The sequence below is a fragment of the Acanthopagrus latus genome, chromosome 7 (assembly GCF_904848185.1).
Source record: "Acanthopagrus latus isolate v.2019 chromosome 7, fAcaLat1.1, whole genome shotgun sequence".
In the NCBI taxonomy this organism is placed as follows: domain Eukaryota; kingdom Metazoa; phylum Chordata; class Actinopteri; order Spariformes; family Sparidae; genus Acanthopagrus; species Acanthopagrus latus.
In genome coordinates this window covers 14,236,050-14,259,264 of record NC_051045.1, presented here as the reverse complement: position 1 = coordinate 14,259,264, position 23,215 = coordinate 14,236,050, and the positions used below count along the sequence as shown (strand labels likewise).

At 42.7% G+C, this 23,215-nt stretch overlaps 1 protein-coding gene and 1 long non-coding RNA gene across 11 annotated transcripts in view; one reads left to right on the top strand and one right to left on the bottom strand.

Moving 5' to 3' along the window:
• Nucleotides 1-23,215, top strand: part of LOC119022102 — a 54,710-nt gene that overhangs the window by 8,718 nt on the left and 22,777 nt on the right. Inside the window, exons 3-4 of one of the 9 annotated variants that reach the window (XR_005075830.1) lie at nt 9,407-9,574; nt 10,113-10,206. The exons of 4 other annotated variants lie outside the window; for them this stretch is intronic. This is a non-coding gene — a long non-coding RNA (uncharacterized LOC119022102). Of the gene's footprint in view, nt 1-4,266; nt 4,455-9,406; nt 9,575-10,112; nt 10,207-20,160; nt 20,435-21,108; nt 21,290-23,215 lie in introns of those variants that run through there. 4 more of the 9 variants (XR_005075828.1, XR_005075832.1, XR_005075831.1 and 1 more) reach the window with 4 other exon arrangements.
• On the bottom strand, nt 6,548-20,152 carry LOC119022098 (protein Wnt-2b-A). Of its 2 annotated transcripts, XM_037102636.1 has the most exons (6): nt 20,048-20,151; nt 19,538-19,731; nt 15,464-15,684; nt 11,681-11,958; nt 9,959-10,223; nt 6,548-7,853 (listed from the first exon to the last, which is right to left on the bottom strand). In XM_037102636.1, exons 2-6 carry the CDS (start codon nt 19,717-19,719, stop codon nt 7,624-7,626), a joined length of 1,176 nt encoding a protein of 391 aa, XP_036958531.1. In that variant the 5' UTR covers nt 19,720-19,731; nt 20,048-20,151; the 3' UTR covers nt 6,548-7,623. The 2 variants fall into 2 exon arrangements, with proteins under 2 accessions (XP_036958531.1, XP_036958530.1); XM_037102635.1 differs by having other exon boundaries at nt 19,538-20,152.

Here is a 23,215-nt window from a genome sequence, read left to right as displayed (position 1 = left end):
TTACTGCTGAGGTATTTACAAAGCACACACACACACACACACACACACACACACACACACACACACACACACACACACACACACACACACACACACACACACACACACACACACCCCAATCAGGAGCATTTTGAAGTTCAGTATCTTGACAAAAAAGGATACTTCAATGATAAGCTGGGGAATCAGGAGATCAAACCGCCAACCTTCTAATTAGTGGACGACCAGCTCTACCTCCTGAGCCACAGTTGCCCCAACTGGCACTAAAACGAAGCATTCAGTAAATAGACGTGCTTCTGCAATAGACAAATCATAAAAAATCATGTGTTTTTTCAGCGCTAAAGCGTACAAAACATCTGTGCGAGAGGGTTGAGCAGACAACAGACCTTTGCCGCAGTATGCGCTGATTAAAAGTCACATGTCTGGGCTGAGGTTTAGCTTGATTGTGTGTGCACGCTGGGATGGCTCGGCGCTATCTATCAATGTCACTCAGGTAGCCATGGTATCACTGTTAATGTCAGCATCGGTGTGTGTCAGCTGGTATCACTCACTGGTATCTATGTCTGTGAGGCCTACACAATTTGACCCTGACCCTGTATCTCTCCCGTTTCCCACACCTCTGTCTCTCGTTGTCTGTGTGTGTCAGTGTGTATTGTCAGCCTGAACCCTCAGATTCCCTGGTATGTTGGTGGAATTTCGACTATTTTTCCAGGTCACTGTTGTTTGTGCCTTGCGAGGTGTGTCTGTAAATTCCCACGCAGGGAGGGAGATAAACACACTTGCACCGCCACATGCATATACAAACCTCCTCACATGGCAGCCCCACACCTTGTACGATGAAGACTTCACTGTCTTGACTCAGGACACTCTTTGTCCTTTAACCCTCACCTTGGCCATCCGTGAGCCGAACCTCTCTGCTATATAATTCTGACTTCTGTCTTAGCCATGAGTGACTTATATCGCAGCAAAATTCAAGATGATAAATTGGGGCTGTGACGTTTTCTGGTGTAGGTCTCATGAGATAAGTGTTTTTTCCTCATAATCTCCTTTTTCCCTCGATGCAGACGTTGCAGTTCAGACCCACACTTTCTCTCCCTGTGTCTCCACACGCCTCAGGTCCTCGCAGGTCACGTAAATATTAGTCTGAGCTCTCTAATAAATCTGCACCTCCTACTGCTCCCCACAGACTTCCAACTCAAACCTGTTCCCAACAAAGCTTCACCACCTAATACCTAAAGTCTGACACTCACCCCATCAGATAAAGGCAGAGCGAAAGGATGAAAGATGAATGGAGGAGTTGACAATGTGGGCAGCTACACAGTAGGCCAGATTTTAATCCAGCAGAGCAGGTGTTCTTCTGAATAAGTTCCCCTCTTTGCCGGCCAGCCAGAGGAGAGCTTAGTCATATGAGCAAGTTGTTAATGGTTGGGAGGTGTCAACAGGCAACGGATCAGCGGTGGTTGTTCATAGAGCTGAAGGTTCTCTGTTGATACACCCTAACTTTATGACCTCTGACCTCCCCAGACTCCCCCTTCAACCCGGGCTCTACCGGCCCTGAGGGGTAAACTCATCCCCCCACACACTTGTATGTTTGTGTGCACCTCCTGGTCACAAACAGTGAGTGACAGAGTGGAAAGGCTTTCTAACATATTGAGGGTTTCACCAGACAGGTGAGCATAGAGGGGCACCGAGGGGGTCCTATCCTGGTCTGCAGGTATGTGCATGTGAAAATGTGTGCGAAACAGATCGCATGGCTGACACCTGGACCACCCCAAGGTGAATCTTATCGGGCCATTTGTGGGGTCTCTAGCTGGAGCTGTATCAGAGGCAAGGAGCAGGAGGGAGGTGTAGGGAGGCGGTCAGAGGGATGTGGCAGGTGGGGCGAGTAATGATGATGAATTTAGGGGAACACAGTTCTTTCTGCTCAGATTAAGATCTGCGGATAAACACGCCCGCCAGGTCTGTAAGTAACCCAAGACATTTCCCTCTTAACCTCATCCACCCATGTGAGCGGCTGTCCAGCTCACATCTCTCCTTCATTCACTGTGTCTCAATCTAAGCTGGAACTAGATGTGAGAGTGAAGTCTATCCTCTTTTCTCAGGCTTGTTGTCATTTGGCATCCAGAGTGCAGACTGACATGCATTACAGACTAGACATATGGTTGATTAATCTACATAACTGTCTGTCAGTACCGAGGCACAGGGGGACACAAACACAGTTTAGAATAACTGTGATGATGTTGAATAAATGATTGGGGCTGTCTGCATGGCTAATAGTTCAAAGACACTGCAGCAACGTGTGTCAGGGTAACAGTTTGTACATGGGCAGTGTTACACAACTAGCCAACCCTTTTCTCAATGGAAAATACATAAAATCAGTTCAATTAACTGTTAATGCTGTCAGTTAGTTTTAGTCCTGTGTCCAATAGATTTCATTGATTTAGCTAGTTTTTACTGTATTTAGTCACCCTGTTCACGTTTTTTTAATTGTATTTATTAGATGACTAAAATCTGGGCATTCTAACCTCACTCGAAACTCTTTCAGTATAGTTTTAGTCAATATAGACATTTAAGTCTTTTCTAGCCATCAGATTTTACTGAGCCAATCTTTTTATTTTGGGTCATTTACAAGATTTTATTATGTCATTATTAGATAAACATGGGTTGAATGATTAAGATAGCAGCTCTGCAGAAAGTGTCTGGTCTGGTGGTCTGATGGTATCAATTTAAGAAATACATGCAGAGGTGGAACATGTTCTAATTTGCATGTTATAAAACTATGAAAGCTGCACAGAGAAAGAAACATGACCAACTTGCATTTTGAACAACGGAAACAAGCTGCTGAGTCCTGGCTGTGCCCATGTCTAGAATATTTTGTCTCGTCGTTTTTGGCGACAAAAATAAAGGGAGATTTTTGTAAAATCAAATCACATTTAGTATTTTTTGTTAACTATGAATGTTGATGAGTCACAGTTGGTGCCATCTCGTCATCGTCTCATCTTAGTCATGAAAATTAGAAAGGTCAGTGATGATCATCATCGTCTGCCTCTTCACTTGTCGCTACCCAATAAAGGCAAATAAATAAATAAATAAAAAAATAAAAAAATAAAAAATATATATATCTATATATATATATATATATATATATATATATATATATATATATATATATATATATACACACACACACACACATATATATATATATAACTACTTATGCCTGTGATTTTACTACAGAATGCTCTGAGCAGGGGTTACACTCAGATCACTTTTCCTTGTTCAGGAATTAAAGCATAGTTCTGATTTACAGCAATTTTGGTCTCATTTTGTAGCCTTGGCTGCTGTTATTATTGCTCATAATTACACTGTATCCAACAAGTTAATTGCTGCAATCCAAAAACATGGTTACATTGCTACAGCAGTAAAAAATCAATGTGGAGCAAGCCAACAAACGATCTACACAAGCTTATTTATTTGGATGTAAAACCAAATTAGTGCACATTTAATGTCCGTAATTACATAAAAATCATTGCACAATAAACTGGGTGTCAGTTTGTATGTTTACAAAGGCAAGGTGATCATTGCTCACCTACAGTATATTTGTCTTACAAGTCATTTGAGCTCACCTATAAACCTGTGTGATCAACTGATTGCTTGCGTTTCCAGCCCTTTCGGACTTTCTTTTTAGTAGTGTTTCCACTTTCATTTCAGATCTCAGTAATTAACTTGGTGAGGCTGTTATCGTAACCAATTTTAATGCGGGTCGCGTGAAACTGAAGTTTTCCTTTAAACCTCCTGTGTTTTGATGCCATCACTGTGCCCTCAGTCAGTCCAGTGTCCCTCACCCATAGCGCTGCCTGCCAGCTGTGAAGACAAATGGTTTGCTTGTGATCCTCTGCAACAGGAATGCTCTCAGCCTGGCATTCAGGACACAGATAGATGTACCACAGGAAGCTGGCACTAGAATAGTCTCAATGGCTGGAATTGCTTGATAATATTACCCCGAGGGACAATAAAGCTTATCTTATCTAACATTATGGGCCTCCCGTGGCTATTAAAAGACCACTTCTAGGATGTTGAGGGCTCTATTTGGGGCAGATGAGGTCGGGAAACTGAAAGTTGAATTATGAGTGGCCTAAATTTGTCTATTTAAAACTTGTATTACTAAGTAGTATCAAGTAAAAGAGACTGTGTTGATTGTAGAAACTAAGGAGAACGTTTTTTCTTTTCATCTCCTTTGTTGTATCTGTGTCTGCTTCCTGCATTAAGGTATCTCCAGGGCAGAGGCCTTGCATTTCCTGTGTCATGGAGTCAGCGGGTCCAATCAGGCCTGAACATGGCTGCATCCTGTCCCAAGCCTGGGCAAGAGAGGGGATTTCATTAGAAGGACTCATTGACAAACACAGCACAGAGGAATTCAAAAAAATAAATAAAAATGTTGTAGTGTTATAAGACAGTTTTGCTGAGTAAAAAGGCAATTGATTAATTCTTTATCATTTGGCTCCTTCTCAAAAGGAAACCATGCAGTTGTGTTTACACAAGGGCTCTGCTGAATAGTTTGAAGCCTCCAAGCTTCATTTATAATGATGACATCTTAATTCATAGTATGTGCGAAGCCAACCAAAGAAAATTACCTTGTGAGATGTGTGGGGTTTGTTTTGGCATTCAAGCTCAGAAGACCATTAAGATTTACAATGCTGCTGCTCAGTGGTTGTAACCATGGTGACTTCTGCTGACTGTGACATCAGTAGCATAGCCTGTGTTAAGCTATTCAAGTTATCTAGTCAAGATTCTTGTATTTTTTGACCTTGTAATATCTTATGGAGGAAACCAAAATATTGCAATGACAATGTTTTCTAATATCATGCAGCCCTAATATAGAATGCTACACAGTGTTCAGTCAGTGACTGTGGCAAAAGATAGTTGATTACTGAATGTCACTTCTACGTCGTCAAATACTGATGCTGGCTTGAACTAGTCACCGACTAGTGTTAGCACTTTTAGAGGGGTGGTCTTGAACCATAAAGCAGAAGTGATTTTGAGTACTTTATATTTATATTTCTGTCTGCCTGTAGACAGAAGCAGGCACAAAACTCAACAGGTGTGTAGTTTATATTGAGGACAATTTGGGACAATGGCATGTCTGGCTGGCTCGATATGTTGTTGTTAAACATACCATCAAATTAGAGTAGTTTGTCAACAGTTGGCAAAGTTGTTGACTTTGAGTCTGGCAAGCATTACATTAGCTTTCTTTTCCGTAGATCCAAATGAAGACTTAGTTTGAAAAAGGGTGCGGTCTGATTGAGGGCGCTGGAACTAGTAAAGTAAGAAAGGGGCCATTGAACCACACCCTGCGCCTGACCCACATATTAAGACGCAGATCACTGTATCCCAGTTCCAGTCCTTCCCCGCCTTTTTCTAGTGCAGCTGGTGCAGTTTTCAAATCGTCTGCCTGTCTGTTGACAAATTTTATCAACACAATAGCGTCAGAACCGTCTAAGATGCAGTCAGTAAACGTTGCAGGTGTGTATGTAGTTCAGTACAAAATAAAGACTGGGTTTGAAGATAGGCGTGGTCCTACATGAATACTTATCCATTAATTCAGCACAGAGTCGTCATGAGTCAGAACATGAACATGTCAGTGGGTGTTGTAGCCATTGCAAGATGGTCTCTAGAATGTATCTGCCTTCCCTTTGTGCAAGGTGCTTCATTTAATCTGAGGAGAAATTTTAGAATTGCTTATTCTTTTGGGTGGACTGTCGACACATTGCCAACATCATTTGAAGACCTCAGTGTATACTTAGAATATAAATAACATCACATTCGTACAGCCCTAGATTACACGCTGCTTTTGTCCTAAGTCTGCGGTTGTGTGTGACATCCTTTTGAAATCACGTTATCAGGACTCTCTTGGCTCTAATGTAACAGAGACCTAACTGGACTGAGAGTCTCGGGAGCTGGCGGGGGCTGAGGCAGAGAAGATTGCTGGAAAGTATTCCCTTTGATAAGCCGGCCAAGAAGCCTTTGATTAAATGTGGTCCCAGCAGGAGCCCACACTAGGTCCTCTGTGGCACGACCGTGTCCAATCACCAGCTATCAACAGCCCCGGGTAATTACAGCCATCTAGTCATTAGCCTGGGACCCACCTGGAATTCCACATAGCGAGGGGTGGGATGAGGCCAGCAGGGGTTGGGGTTTAGGTTGGGCCTTTAATCAAACACTTCCCTCCCCTTGACTGATATAATGCAACCCCACCCCGACGCATACTGAATCAGCCTTTGTTACTAACATAGATTGTATTATTACTGTGTCCCCGGTGTCTCTCAACTCATGCTGGTGAGGAGCACTAACGGTGTGTGTATGTGTGTGTATGTATATGTGTGTGTGATGGGAATATCCTGGCAGGTTATGACAGCAGTATAACAGAACTTACTCACTATCCGGCTCGGTCACACTGATTAGTTCTGCTCTGTCGGCCCTATCTAGTCTCTGTCTTGCCTTCAAGCTCTATGTTTGTCTGACCGAACAAAAAACAAAGATTCCAGTGTCATATACTAATGCACCATATATTTCATAAGAACATCTGTTTAGATAAGGCAATATACACAATGTTATACAAGCAAGCTGGAGAGCAGAGAAGTGAAATCTGTCTGATGTTGTGGTTGTGTGTGACTGAATAGCCTTCTTCTTTTTTCTTCTTCTTCTCCTTGTCAGCGGTAGTTTGTCGTCTTACACAGAGAAAACGAGAGTACATTGTGTAATCATAATAGTGGGAGTGCTCTTCTCTCTACTCGTGTCAGCCAATGTAGTGCAGTCTCATCCGCAGATGAGTAATGAAACAACACTTTACAATTTAAATAAATCACTTTAAACAGCTTTTTCTTTCTTTGTTCCTTTTTTTTTTTTTTTTTTTTTTTTTTTTACAGTTGCATTCAAAGTTCCAATGATGCATCCGTCCATTTATTCATCTGGTGTCCATCTCCCCATCCTCCCTTGTAGTCCTCTTCCTGGACTTCTGTTTGGCCGCACGTAGCCAAACTTAACACTCTGATGTCCACTTCTCAAAGTGCACTCGTTAAGCTACTTCCCACAGTCCAACCAAGTGTTTTGTTTTTGGTAGATAAAAGTGTATTTCCCCAACAAAAAGAAAAAAACATTATGTGAATATATGATGTTGTTGTAATAATACTTGATACGTTTGAAGGCTCAGTTAATGTAAAAATGTGTCTTTAAAGCATCATGAAAGCAGCAAACCATTTTTAACCCCGAACCACACGCTAGAAAAAAAGGCAGTCTGGACCAAATCTTTGATTAAAGCCCAATCCACCGAAACCCCAAAGTGTTCACTGTTCACCGTTCATCATCTGATCCCAGCAGTTCATTCACAGGGCCATTCACAAACAGGGGCTAATGGGTATTAATTCATATTGATGGGTATTGAATTCTAGTGCTTTCACAGAGACAGGTAGAAAAGCCATGCAATGATGAACCGAGGGTGGGGGCAGGGGAGGCCGGAGACGCAGAGCACTTTCGGACAAACCTTCCCAGAATGCCATGTTCCACAGGATGTCCTGTAAAGGGAAAGGGGGCGGGGTCGCATTATAGGGGAGCGGATGGGGCGTGTCCTCAGGTCTGGTCCAACCATTCGGCTCGTTTTGGGGCTTTGCACGTATGTATGTCCACGGCTTCCTCACAGTCCTTACACTCCACGGCACAGCACCATTTGAACTTGCACTCGCACTTGGTGATTTGCTTGACTCTTGTTGTGTCGTAGCCCCGCCCACAGCACATGACCTCACAGCCGTCAGTGCCCCGCGATGTCTTATTGCAAACCCGTCCAGCCGTGCCCAGGGAGCCTGCACAAAAACACAGAAGTGTTAGCTAATAGAAGCTAAAAGTTTCTCTGATTGATAATTTCTCTGGAGAGCCAAATTCTGCACTGGAGGTGAAAGGACTACTGTATAATTTCCTCAACCAAATTTAATATTATAAAACAAACAAAGGATCAAATTCTAATTGTTAATTATGTAGTAGATACTTTTATCTGCAATCTAGGATAGTCACAGCGCTGACAATTGTTTTCTCGATGAATTGTTTTGTCTGTAAAAGAAAATGTCCATCACAGTTTGTTGACATCTTGAAATATTTTTTTTTTGTGCAGCTCAAAACTAAAGACATTCAATTTTAGCAATGCCACCCGAGAAGCTGGATAATGTCTGGCTTGCTTAAAATTACTTGTACTATTCATTAATTATCATTGTATAGACCCTTTGAAACTTGATGAATTGATTCTATTAGTGTTAACATGGATTTTATTTGGATGTGACTGCCATCCTTAATGACTTTGCAGCCATGTTGCCAGTGGTTTACTGACACTCAGGGCCCATTCAAACAGAATCAGGCAATGTTGGGATTAGCCGCAGGGTTGTGCTGTGGTGCAGGAGTGTCATTCTGTTGCCCATTCGTGTGACTTAATGTTGTGATGAACTTACACTGATGATCCAGAAAGTTGCATTAATGCGCCTAAAAAAAACAAGCGCCTCGGCTACTAGCATGCTTGTCCTGCTAGTGATGTTTGTCCACACCGGTAAATTAAAAAGCGAGGCTGATCATTATTGTGTGTTTCCAACTGAGTTATTCCAAGTAAAACAAGACTCTACACAGACAAATGTCTGTTGAGTTGCTAGTGTAGCATTTAGCCAAACAGCTGGTGCCAACATGACTGACCTGTCCCATTCTACCTCTCATCTGCAGGTCATACTGGTCTTATCATGACTGTGCCCTCCAAGACCAGATTTGGTGAATACATATGGTGTTTTTCACCACAATGCCTGATCCTTTCTGAATGGGCCCTAAAATCCGAACATGGGGCATGAACCCATGACAGCCTCAGGCTTGTGGTAAATGGTGATCGATAGAGACAATGTAAACTAGAAATGTTTGATAGAATGCCCCACTGTTTTTACAAATTGGCCAGTGTTTAGCAGTCTGGCCATTACCTAATGCAGTGGCATATTGTCTATGTCTTATGTGAATGTCAACCCCGCAGAGATTAGCGCTGGTGTTTCGTGTGAGAAGCTCCATGTTTGAACTGCTACCTATCACAACAAGCTGCCCGTAGAACAACAGACCCACACACACAACTATGCAGTGTTGGTAGAGTGGCCTATAGTTACACTGCCTTTCCCAAGCCACTGCTCCCTTTGAAGCCACTCTATCTGTGTGTGTGTGTCTGTGCGTGTGTGTGTGAGGGTTAAATGGACAGTGGAGCGTGACAGACAGACAGGCTCTCACACTCTGAGGCCCACTCTGCCCTCCAGCTACGCTTAGTTCAGACGGACAGAGAGGGAGAGACTGTGACAGACAGAAAGAAGTGATTTTTTTTTAAATTAGCTGCTTGTGTCCCTAGGCTGTGGATTCCACTGGGAAGGTGAGAAAGAGGGGGGCGGACGAAGAGAGAGGGAGCAGGGAGAACTGGACAGAGGTGTTGATGTCAAAGAACGTACAAGTTTGTCCAACAACCTCGACATCCATCCACCATCAGAAAGTCATAATTAATGATGTGGTTTGAGCAAAGGTAGATCAACACTTCCTGTTACTATGGTGTTTTGTGTGTGTGTGTGTGTGTGTGTGTGTGTGTGTGTGTGTGTGTGTGTGTGTGTTGACAAAGACTGATAGAGGTCAGGTGGTCACAAAACGACCATGTCCCCAGGGTACAAGGATATTAGCTTCCACAGACATCACACAGGAGGCCTGCTGTGTTATCTGACTACCCTTACACACACACACACACACACACACACACACACACTGACATTCACACACAAACACACTAGTCATGCATGAACATACACACAACATATACATAACACCCCTAAAACATAACACAGTCGGGGCAATCCATCAACATCCATGAGAACCTGCCTCTCAGTCCACCTTCCTCCTCCCTTTGCCTCCTCACCTGCTGATTTGTCTTGTAGGCAGTAATCCGGTGAGTTCTCGAAGTAGACCAGGTCGTTCTTGGTGGCCTTCCTGAAGGCTTTGTTAGCCACAGCAAAGCCCGTCCCGTCTTGATTCATTGTCACCTCGATGGCCCCGTTGTATTTCCTCCGCAGGTAGTCCCCGGTCTTCCTGAAGTCCGACATGGCCATCCAACATGTACGCAGCGTGCAAGAGCCGCTCACGCCATGACATTTACACTCCAGCTTCATGAATCGCTTCACTGCCTAAATGCGCAGAGAGAAGTGGGGATTGTGTGTGTTTAGCCATCTTGAAATTGAGTTTCACAGATTCTGAAAATGGAGCACTCAGGCAGGAATGTTTATTACAGGGTTGGTTTAGTTAAAGTAGTCCTGCACATCATTATTTTGAGGTAGATATAAGAGAGGGCAAAGGATATTTGTTTAAGGTGCTCAAAGCATTGTAAATATTTTGTCTTTGTCTGAGCTTCTTTCCAAAGATATTTGGAAAATGAACAGTTTACAATGTCTCTGGATTATTCAGGACATTACTTTTGAAATTAAGTTTTGCTATTGCTGTTTTAAGTTTGGTTGAACCGGATCTTCCTCCATATTCATTTTCACAATATGAGAAAGGGGACAAGATGTATTAACTGCTGGGTGCCTACAGTGCTTCACTTGAGTGACAGGTTATCATTTCAAGGCAGTCGTATTATACAAAGTCAGAAAACAGAGTAACCCTCTCTGAACTTCTCAAAAGGGCTCTAGGGTCATCATCATTGTTATTTTTTTCAGGCATCCAGCCACATATTGAATGGGTTGGGACCCATATCAAAGCATTGAAAGTATTCTGTGAACAGTTTCCATGTAAGCTTCATTCTACCAAAGAAATAGTTCAAAAGAAAACAAATCAACCAAAGTCTCTCTCTCTCTCTCTCTCTCTCTCTCTCTCTCTGGGAAGAAATTGCACTACAAATAAAATTATATTTACTTCCATTGGGTCAGTGACTGAAATCTCAGAATCCATTTAGATTTAGCATTAACAGGTGATCTGTATCAGAAAATAATTCTTTAAGAAAAGAAAAAATATGTGTCAATGCCAGGTGTTGCAATTTAAAAGAAAGAGTTACAGCTCCAAAATGCACTCAGAATGCATTATAACTTGGGTGGTAGGGTTGCCACAGTGACAAAAATGTTTTTTTTCTGCGTAAAATCCAAAAAAAGTTTCTGTTTTCGTTGTTCCCAACGAGGAGAGACCATATGCACCCTGCATTTGCTTAAAAGAAGAATTCACTGCACCCAGACATTTTTTTCACATCGCTCCGCCTTTTGTTGGGCAAATACTTCAAGCATCTCTCGTAAAAAAAATGTAAATCTCTGAACATTTCAACAATCCACTGAAGTAGTCATTTGTTGCTCATTTTCAGACAACCAATCATATATATAATCACCTGTAACCCTGGTAACCATTAAAATGGAGGAGAAGCTTGTTTTTGCCGTGTCTGTCTGTCCTGATATTTATCACAATGAAAAACAGAGACTATGCAGACATTTGTAGGAGATCAGCCAGATAAATGCATAGGTCCATAAACATTGTCCACATCATGTATCTAGATACAGATTGCATGTTAATATCAGATGTGAATGGAGTCCAAGGTCAGATATATCAACAAATAAAACAAAAGTCTGTAGAGCTAGATACGCCACTGTGAGTGTTTTCTTACTGTTCTTCCGCAGCGGTTGTTGTGAAGGTTCATGAGCGCCCGTGCGTCTCGGACAGTCCTCTCTTTAGCGTCTATGAAGGCTTTGGCAAACTTGATCCCGTAGTTGATATTGTCACTACAGCCCCCCCAGTCGAACTCTCCTCTGTCATCACTGGCTCGTCCGCGCTTGTGTGGGTCACAGTTACACGTCTTCAGCTCGCCTTGGCTGCAGGCGCGAGTGAGTGCGTACACCACCCCTGCTGAGGAAATGGCGTAGACGAACGCTGCCTCGCGACTGCCTGAGAAAGAGAGACAAGGAGAGAAAGCACAAAGAGGTCAAACCGTTACTCAATGCAACACAGGATTCTCTCAGATTAGACTCCGTAAAGACATAAAACTGTGCAGCCCAAATGTTAAAATGCGTACACAGATTCAGATAATGCCATGACCAGGCCTGGGCATGAGCCATCAGGATGTGAAGGTGCAGCTGACGGGGGCATATCAGGCCTGATGTGGAGTATAGGACAGCTTTGTTTAAATATTATCATGGAAATAATCCTAGCTGCGGGGCTCTCCTCTGCTCGCATAAATTGTTTAAATACAGACACAGTGATACCCCATTAATCAGCGCCAGGGTGATGTCATGACAGCATTTTCTACCATTGCTGTGCTTTTTCTGGTCTCCTAAGTTCCTCGGCACATGACTCATCTATTGTGTGGCCAAAGTTACACAGAGAATTAGATATAGTGCTTGGTCACAGTTGCTTTTTGCAGCACCCGTGGGAATGAATGACCCCGAAAAACAACACGGCACCAAGAGGCAGAAGAACTCTTCCACCCCCCCAAAAAATAAAAAGAAGGAGACATAAATGGTTTTCACATATAACATTAACAACAACTCTGCTCCGTATAAAGTTATATCTCCCGTCAAGAAGAAAAAGACTTCTAATGATTTTTTTCACCCCGACAACCATCCGGAACCAATGCTTTAAAACATGACAAATCATCTCAAAAACTGTTGGCTGAATTTCTGTAAGATTTGCTTTGGATATTCATGGTTCCCAGAGCATAAATCCTGATGTTTCTGGTGATAATGCAACCTTTTCATCCCGTGCCACCAGCAAGTCATTTTTTTTTTACTTTCACACAAGAAGCATCAATATTTCCCAGAGGATGCACTCTTTCTATTTTGGACTTGACTTCAGCTCCCTTTAGCATGATCGGCATGCTGAATTGTCAGCGGACACATATTCAACAGGGTTGAGGGGATATGATGGTAAAAAACGTGTATCTGTAGAAATATGTCCACCGAGATTTTGTGATACCATTTTTATACCATTATTGCAAGACGGTGGTCTGGGGTTTTCTCCCCCCAAGTTATTGTAAACAAATATAGTGATTCTTTAGTCTATGGAATTGTTACACAGGAGACTGGGGTTTATATCCAAAATAGAATAAACTTTTAGCTTGTTATTTATACAAGTACATTGGTTTGGCTTAGGGGAAAACTTACTTCTTTAGACAGCAAAAGTACCCTTTCACAATGTTTAATGCATGTTTAAAAGGATCATTTTTCCCATGTGTGTATTTTTCCAGCTTGTTTTACATGAGTTGCTAAGCCATGACCATACAAAACATGATTATGATGTTCCCGGAACAGCACCAATATATTAATTTCATATTGTATTAATGAGCACCTGTTAACCTTAAAACCTGTAAACACAAAAACATTGTTCTCATTTGGAGCCTGAGAGCTTCAAACTACTGTTTAGTGTTGTCTCTCGCTGTCTTGGCAGTTGTTTTTTTTTGTTTGAATGGAAGTTCCGGAAAGAATGAAATAATCAAATATATTTAAAGGACAATTACTGTTTTGTGGATATATATCATTAATGTAATATAAAATCACACTGACCACCTATTTTAATTAATACAGCTATCTCCACAAGCTGCACAATAATTCACTTTTCACCCGCGTTTTACATGTGTGACTGTGTAACTCTCTGAGCGCTGCCAAAACATGGGTGAGCACATAACAGTGCTGTGACAGGACACATCTTAGCGTCGTAGACCTACCGCTTTCACCGTGCAGCTTATATAAACAGGATATGAAACATTTAATCTTGTTTTATATTAGGTTGGCTCGTGGTTGCATGTTAACATAAAGTGCATATAGGTAATTTATTTCTTGGGCCTATGGACCTGTCTCTGTTTCTAACAATGCTCACACAGACACAATGGTTTTAGTCTGACCAAGTTGGACGGTTAACAAGTCGGAAGAGGAATTCAAATAACCTGCAAAGCTGGATGGAAAATATTGTATCACATTTTTGAACTACATTTTTAATTTAAAACGCTGTCCTGCAAGATAACATGTACATAGATCAGGGAATCAGAATTTTTTTCTGTAACGTTGTGTGCTCTGAAATGGAAGCACTTCTAGAAAACATCACAAAACAAACTCATAGAGCACTGATTATAAATGACCAAGGGTGGGGCACTTTGGTATCCGAAAACAAAATACATGTTCCCTCTGAACCAGTTTGTGCGATCCGACCTGCTAACTCTGTATTCACTGGAATGTCCCATTCCATCTTTGTTGAGGAGTAGGGGGCAGTGGGTGCTGCTGAGGGGGCGGGTGTATGTGGGGGAGGATGGAGGAGGGCATTGCTGGTCATCATTCAAACCTGCGCTGTTTGTCTGACAGTGAGAATATCTCTCTAAATATTTACATCTACATTACTGTTTATTCCTATCCGCCACACACACACACACACACACACACGCGCACACACACACACACGCACACACACACACACACACACACACACACTCAGGCTGTATCTCCATATCTGCTACTTTTTTTCCATGCATCGTTGGCCCCCACACATGCTTAGGACAGCTGGAAGAGGGACCGTAACAAGCCGAGGAGAGTCTGTGACGTCGTATACAAAGTCTGTTCAGATTGACTACAGTGACCTGCTGGAAATGACGCATTTACTATTGTGTGTGGCGCAGAAAGCTGCAAAAAGTCAAGAGAAAGCATCAAGGGCATCAAGTCACCCTTTTCACAGGTGTTCATCCGAGCTATGCATGCAAAGAATGTGTGATCGACAACTTATAGAACTGTTATCATTTAACGTGTTCTCTCCTGCAAAAAGAATTGCTGACTTAAAAGTCCAATTTGCGAAAAATGTTTGGTTTGAGTCTCATTCCCAGCTTGTCAAATACTGACGCGTCGGCTGCCATCCCAAAGCGCATTTCAAGAGTTGGGAATTGTTAAACATTGGACCTGTATAGTTTGCAATTTAGGATTCTCTGTGGGTTTTTTTTTTTTTTTAACTGCAGTTTCACTGTTCCTGTCACAGTTATTTCATAAATATTCATTAATTCGACTGTATGCAGTTGTGAAAAACACTTCATGAGGAGGAATTATCCATGAACTGGCTACAAACAGGTTGGAAACTATGTATGTCAAAATGTACATGCACCTGTATGCATACGTACACAAATCTGTTAGAAAAGCCGAGAGGTCTGGCAGGAGTGGAAAAACAAAATGAGGACAAGCCCGTGCCTCGAAGCCTGTGTGTATTGACGAGGCGTAAGGCATTGCAACAGTCCATTAGCGACTATAAACAAGGAGCACCAGCATACGTGCGTATGAGAAGGAAAGATCGGAGAAAGAACAGAGCGAGGGGAGAAGAACAGACAGGCGAAGGGAGAGATAAGGCAGTAAAAGTGAAGAAAGAGGATAGTGGTATCTCAGTTTTGGCCTCGTTGCATGTGAAGACACACACATGAACTTACTCCGCAGTAGGACACGTCCGAACACAGTGTGGTCGCGGTCCAGCGTGCTGCAGTTCCAACGGTGGTGTCTGAACTGGTGCTGGCACTCTCTGATCCACTCCTTGGTGCCCTCGCCGATGGCCTGCATGATGTCTGGGTGGCGCTGGCAGAGTTGCCGCTGCTTGTTCACCAAGCCGGGGATGTTGTCGCAGATAACCCGGGCCCCCAGCGCACCGATGTACCTGATAATGCAGAAAAAATTCAAGACACTTTTCAACTGAATCCGTGTCATTTAGAAGAAGTCTAATCCAGCAGCGATTTTTGCCACATTGCGATTGATTAGTACACACTGGTGCCCTCATATGGCAAGATGTATAGACACACTTAAAGGTGGTGAGTGGCACAGAGGAGAGCTGCGGTAACAGAGCTCTGTGAGTCAGAGTTCACTACACTTAACGGTTTAGGGTTTGCGAGAAGGAGGGGAGTGGAAACCATTTACTTGGCTCTCCAAATAAATAAGCACTTAACCTCTCCCCACAAGACCTGCGTGTGTATGTGTGTTTAAATGTTTCCCAACGGGATCGTTGAAATCATGTCGTCACAAATCAGAGCACGCAGTCTGGGGCCTCCAATAACCCTGTCAAACTAAGACCCCATTTACTCACTTTACTCCTCTCTGTCTTCGGGCCTGTTCGCTCTCATTCTCGTCTTACTAGCTGTTCTCCAGCGTGCCTTTTTCCAGTCATTCTCTCCGCCAGGAGACAACGGATTCTTGCAGTATCCTATAATGTTGATGCAGCGTCGAGCCTTTCCCAAAATAAACTTTAATCGTGATGTGTGTGTGTTCACGAGACCCCTTGCAGCTCGATGGCTGCAGGGCTGTGGCGGGTCAGCGAGGGGAGGTCAGGGAGCTCGTAGCTGTGTGGTCGGGTTTTTACGAGGCCAGGCGAGAGGATGGAGGCTCTCTCTCCCTCTCTCTACTCCCCAGAGTGGGATAAGAGAGGAGGGGTAAGAACAGACTGCTCATCAAAGGAAAGAGCCAGAGCGGCAATTCACACTTAATTTTCTCTCTCGTTCTCTCTGAGAGTCAAGAGGACTTGTGGATTTTATAGGATAGTAAATCACTGTCCATCCACAGGTTTAAAACAACATGCTGTAAAGCCCTGTGACTCTACTGTGAATCACAGAGGAAGGACAAGTGGGAGACAAATAGGGAAGGCTTCTATTGACTTCTGATGACACAGCTGCAAAATGTTGCCCTGTCATCTTCAGGGGAATTATTTAATCATATAGACTATAAACTAAAATACTAAAATATATTTGTTTTGAGGGTTTGTTGGTTCATCTGTCAGCAGGATTATACAAAAAGTACTGAACTGTTTTTTTGTTTTTTTTTTCCAAAACCTGGATGGAGGATGGGTCACAGCCCAGAATAGGACATGTTTCATTATTTTCTGTCAGAATAATGTATGAATCTTATGTATATCTTATATCTTAAATATCAGGCATAATTAGGTGGCTGGTATCTATGAGTGAGCACAACGAGATGTGGATCCTCATAAAAATCTGGATCTAGCAGACTTAAATATGTTTGATTCTGCTTCATTGAATTAAATCTGACTGTTGGACCTTGGCAGAGATTTGCTGAGTGTGCATGCTACAGATGCAGCAAATAAGCAAACAAATCAGTTTACATTCTTTGCAGTTATTGGGACAAACACAAAGCCAACTTATGGCACTGACGTGCATATGAGTGGTTCCAGTTCAGACTATTATCTGTGACAAGTACTTGGAAACTGCGGGTGTTATGATAGATTTGATAAAAGATTATCACAATTATGAAATGTATGCGTTAGAGTTGCCACAATACACTGGTGTTGACGATAACTGTTTATATTTAAAAGCAAAATATTGATATGTTGGTAACAATGCAGACATGATAATACTGTGTAAATAATACATCGTCGCGTAAATAATTTCAGTTTCTATTCCCTTGACGGTCTAAACTGGAAAATCAAATGGTATTGTTCTTTTTTGTAGGTTTTACACAGTAACAGTTGCAGACTCATATTTTGAGCATGTAATTGATTTGAATACGAGACAAATCACCCAATAAACAAAATTAGAGATTAATTTGACTGATAGTATGTTTTTTTTTTTTTCATTTTTACATATTTCTAGAGATATCACAATAATATCTTATTGTGATTTCCAGTATCATGGCGGAGCTAATCTTGGTGTGATTAGTGCCCCCATATAATATTATCACAGCATTACTTGGCTATATCACAATACACAACGTATATCATGATGTTTTGAAATCTCCTCAAAAGCACTGCATAAATGCTCAGACTGGCTGACGAAATCAAATATCAAAACATTTCTGAACAAATACCTGGATATCGATATTTTAGGGAAGGCTATTGGTACTTCAAGGTCAAATTTCCAGTCAGTCTCATTTTCAACTTTTCAACTACTAACAGTAGGACAACTGGGCTGGTCGGTCGGGTTGTCCAGCAGCCCAAAGCATCACAAAACTGAACATATTTAAAAATTGGACCTTTAATACTCGTCAGTAATATGGATATAATGACTCAGTGGGTAAAGGCTGGTGTTAGAACAAGTACAACAGTATGATAAGTTTAGAAAATGACATCACTTTACTGTAATGCAGCCTTTAAAGGCAGTAAAAGACAACACTTATGTCATATAAACCTAAATCTAAGACGATGTGTAGCCTGAATTGTGATGCTTTTGCCTTTTCTTTTTCTCAAATGAAACACCCCACAATCATTTTTGCTACCCTCCTCCCCCCCCCGGAGTGTTAAAGCCCCAGATCTGTCCATATCACCACTTACTGTACACCCACAGAAATGTGATAAACAGTTAAACACTGTATCTCCCACACTAGATTCCCCTCAAAGCCAATAATGCCCGGCTAAAGCCTCCACACACACTCTTCCCACTACTCCCCATAACTGCTTTTAATCTACACAAACTATTAGGCATTCCATCAGCCCCATGCCCGCCCACACACAGACACTTCTCCTATAAACACACACATTCACACACAAGCGCGCACACAGACACACACACACACACACGGGACGTTTCCACGTATGTTATTGCGCAGTCTGATATTTTTTCACCCCTCACCTATGCTCTAGATGGCTGGTTTCGGGGTATTTTAGTGAAGTAATTTCTGTGTGTGTGTGTGTGTGTGTGTGTGGTACCTGGTGAATTAATGACTGCTCTGCCTTGTTGAATACAAGCTCCAGCTGAGCTGAACACGCGCTCAGCCAACAGCGCCGACATAAATTACATTTATCGCTCTATTATTGTTTCTCAATAAGGCAGGCCAACAGACTGACACGAAGAAAATGCGCTCAAGAAACCAAATCCTGAAGAAGCTCGACTCATAATTTTAGGTTATTTTCATTATTCGGTCCCTATCATTTCTCTTGCTCTTTTTATTTATCTTTTTTTTTTTTCTTCAGGTCAACGAAATGTTGACAGAAAAACACATTTGGAGTTGTTTTTTCTCTGCGGCCATTCGCCCATAAAAATGACAAGGCAGCGCACTCATTCTATGAAACTCTTTCTAATAAACCCGCAAGTACGTTGAGACAATCTGCAGGGAAATGCAGAAATACGAATGATTATGTTTGGAAACATGAATTATACTCTATACCCTGTCTGCATGTCTGTTGGAAAATGTTGCTCCGAATTAATCTGGACGGGTTTTGCTTTTTTGGAAAGCGATCATTATAATAGGCATCATAAGTTAGTTTCGTTGGCAGGTTGAATCCCTGAAGTTTTCGAACGAAAAGATCCAAAGCTAGGCACGAGTCCCAGCTCCGTTTCAAATGATTAACATCATGATGGATGTTCAAATCGTGTGGCATTTCCTTCACCCTCCATTTACACTCAGACTCTCTCTTTATAATAATGATAATAATGATTATGCTAATAAAATGAATGAATAAATAATAATAATAATGTCAATAATAATAATAAATGCATAAATACATAAATAAATTCAGCCCCTATAACTCAGTGGCAGGTAGGTTGGCCTGTGGGTGTGATGGTACTCACCACCATGAAGAGTCCGCCCGAGGCGTCACCAGCAGCAGCAGCAACAGACACGCACAGTAAATCCTCGAACTGGCACCGGAGTTTTGGCATGAAGGAGACCGGGATGAGAGTCTGACTGCCGGCGAACCACAGCTCCGAACCCGGGCCGTCCGGAGGCTCAGAATCCTGTTTAAACCCAGCATGTTTCTGCGCGTCTTTAACCACCAACACCAGCAAGTTCCCCGAAGAATCAAAAAAAAAAAAAAAAAGTTTTCAGGAGAAAATGCCCGACTTTAACAGACAAGGTGTGGTGTGAAGTAGGTCAAGCACCCATTCAGTAGGTAGGCCTCATTATCCAGTGTGTGGGTCCATATTAAAAGCGCGGCTGTCAGGAGTGTGAGGAGCGCGTTTTCGGTGCCATGTGCGCACCAGACTCTCTCTCTCTCTCTCTCTCTCTCTCTCTCTCTCTCTCTCTCTCTCTCTCTCTCTCTCTCTCTCTCCCTCCACTGTGCGCTCAGACAGGAGGTTTACCTGACGAGACGAGCAGCAACAAGTGTCGTCTGTTTCACCTCTCCAGTCGGCTCCACAGAACACCTATCCTTGTTTATGTTTTTGTTTTTTTTTCTTTCTTTTTGGCTGAATAGGATCCGATCACAGCTGGAGGAGCCGGGCAGAGGCTGGGTAGATGCGGGACTCGCTGCAGTACTGTCGGCTGTGGGACTCTGTCCTGGGTCGGATGCTCGCACGGGACCTCTCCTTTATCAGTGCGCGGTGGAGAGAGTCAGAGCTGAGAGAGAGGGAGGGAGAGAGGGAGGGAGAGAGAGAGAGAGTTGAGGGAGGGCTCGCTGCTGACAGCTCCTCTCGCCCATTGGGCAGATGCAGGGGTTACAGAGTTTGACTAAGAAGGAGATATTACAGAGGGATGGATGGATAAAGGTGTGTGTCCGTGTGCGTGCGTACGTGCGCGTGTGTGTTGACGGGTGATGATTCTGTAGAACTGGTGACGGTCCTAATGTGAGGAGTTCATCTGTGACCTCAGACAGGAATTATTATAACCAGTGATGGCGCCTTCATTTTACAACCCAGTAAAACTGGATAATTAAATCACAGGAAATATGTGGCTTTTCATATTATAAAGGATTTTTTTTTTTTGGCATTCTTAGTGTATGACACTGCAAAATTCAATCATTTACGTGGCAAAACATGATGAAATGACCAAGAAATTATTCAAATTGTTAGTTATTAGTTAATTATTATGTTAATTATTATTATTAATTATTATGTTATCAAACGTACAGATTAACTTGTTATTGTTATTACTAATATTTAGAATCAACACTATTATATTCACTGGATAGGGGTGTGATGGAGCTCTTCCTCAGATCCACCTTTCACATATACCTGCATAACAGAACTTAATACACAGGGACTGCAGATACTAATAAGTCTTTGGGCTCAGTCTGGCACACATACACCATATTAAGATGAATCAGCATGGTGCCGTCCCCGGTGACGATGTGCATAAGTAAGCCTGTGAATCCGTGTGATTATTATCAACAAATATTCATTTAATTTTTTTGTCATGCCTGCAGCCACGCACCTCCCAAAGCACAGCAGAAATGAAAGTCGGAGAAAAAAGCTGGGAATGTGGGACTGGGAGAACAGAGCCAAGACCGTCCAGTGGAACAGCACTATGGCTTAAATATGAACCACATGTGTAAGAAAGCGAGTGCTGAGACAGCGCTTGAATAAAGCATGCGCGCACACACACACACACACACACACACTCACACACACACACACACACACACACACACACACACACACTCTGTACATTGTCCCTGAAGGGTGACCATCCTTACCTTTCTTCCCACACGTGTGTGTGTGTGCGTCTTCAAGCTGTCATCCATCATCAAACCTCTGATCATTCTCTCTGTCCTCGAATGGCTCCTGACAGATTAAAACCTTTTATCAAGTATCCGAATACCTTCGCAAACTCAAAAATGACTGCTTACAGACGCCGATTCGTGCGGTTCTTTTCGTCAGCATTGACTTGAACTTCTCTGTGGAGTTTGTGATATTGGATTAAGAATACCACAGTTGATTCAGCTGACCCGGTAATGCTAACAAACAAGTAAACAAATCAGGAAAATCCCTATCGGAATTGAAACTATTAGAATTAGCTATAGCTGTCGCAAACTGCTATTTCATGAAAAGCTTGAGAAAACAGCTCTAGTGTTTATGCCAAAGCTGCTGTTAAGGCTAAGCTCCTTTCAGAGACATTTGTATTTCTGCCTAGGCTGCTGTCAGAATGGGACACACACACACACACACACACACACACACACACACTTTTTTTCAGAGACGAGGCACGAACACACAGACTGCACTGGTGCGTACAGGTTTGTGAAGAAGCGGAGCTCTGGTGAATATTTGTGCGCTCCAGCTTAGCTCACAATTTTCTGCTAAATCAAAAGGAATTAGGGAAGCACAAACACGGCTGAGTTATGCTCTCTCTCGTGGGGCTGGAGCTGGAACAGACTTTCTCTCTCTCCCGCTCTCCGTCTCTCTGACTCTCTCCCAGCCTGTGAACTTGACCCCAGCTTTCTCCTCATAAACAATAACAGAGTCAAGCGCCTTCTTGTCAGTCGGAGGAAAAGTTTGCCCTGATGTACGAGGTCCAATCTGGCAACCATCTCCTCAGAGGAAAAGTACTGACGGGGGTTGCTGTGTTTAAACGCTGCACTGGGGTGAAGGAGGGATAAAGGTGAGATTTACGGAGGCAGCGGTTTTGGACTAATCCAATTGATTTCAGTGTTGATACATTATAATCACTCTGGATTATTTCTGAAAGGAAAGTTGCAGGGGGAAAAGGGAAGGAGCCTGAATGAACCAAGGGCAGGAGGCATGTGCTGAGGGTGGAAGAGTTGGCCTAATGGCCCAGTAATGTGTCCCCTGTGGGGATTAAGCTGTGGGCTGACACCAGTCAGGCAGTCCTGGGATGAGCTCAGCGTGTATTCCCATCCCCTGGCAGGCTGGAGTGGGGAGGACAGCCTGTCGTCAGACTTGGCCGAGTTCCAATACTGATGGGACACAGGGGCAAACTCAACACTCGGCAGGTCTGAGGGAATATGAACAAGGGACAGGTGGAAGGACAAAGACAAAAAGGAGATCAACTGGAGCAAGAAATGGAAATCGAACTTCATTTCGTCAGCATGGAAGGCCTCATATTCTGTGCAATTTCTTAAGCCACTTGAGATACTACAAACTTATGTATCACTGCCTTATAAAACAATCCATATTTGTGTTTTCTGATCAAAAGGATAACATAGTTTGTTTCGCCATTTCAATACAGGCTCAAAAATGTGTCGCTTGATTGTTTTATGGCCAGCCGCAGCCTGACTTGAGCGCTCTCATAGTGCAGACACACTGGATCCGTTGCAGATGTCAAGTCAATGGCTCGTAGTCATTTGCTATGGAGAGCAGGAAATCCAGCTGCGCAGTGGGTGATGGATACAGCACGACAAAATGACAGACCAATTTTAATTTGATTAATCAAGACTCGACCTCAACTTGAACCAATTGATTGTGATCAGCATGACACACCTGGATTGTGAAAATCAGAAGAAGGCAGGGCTGATAAAAAAAATGAAATGTATCAATGTTTTGTTTCATAAATACTTTTTTGGCCACTGTGTA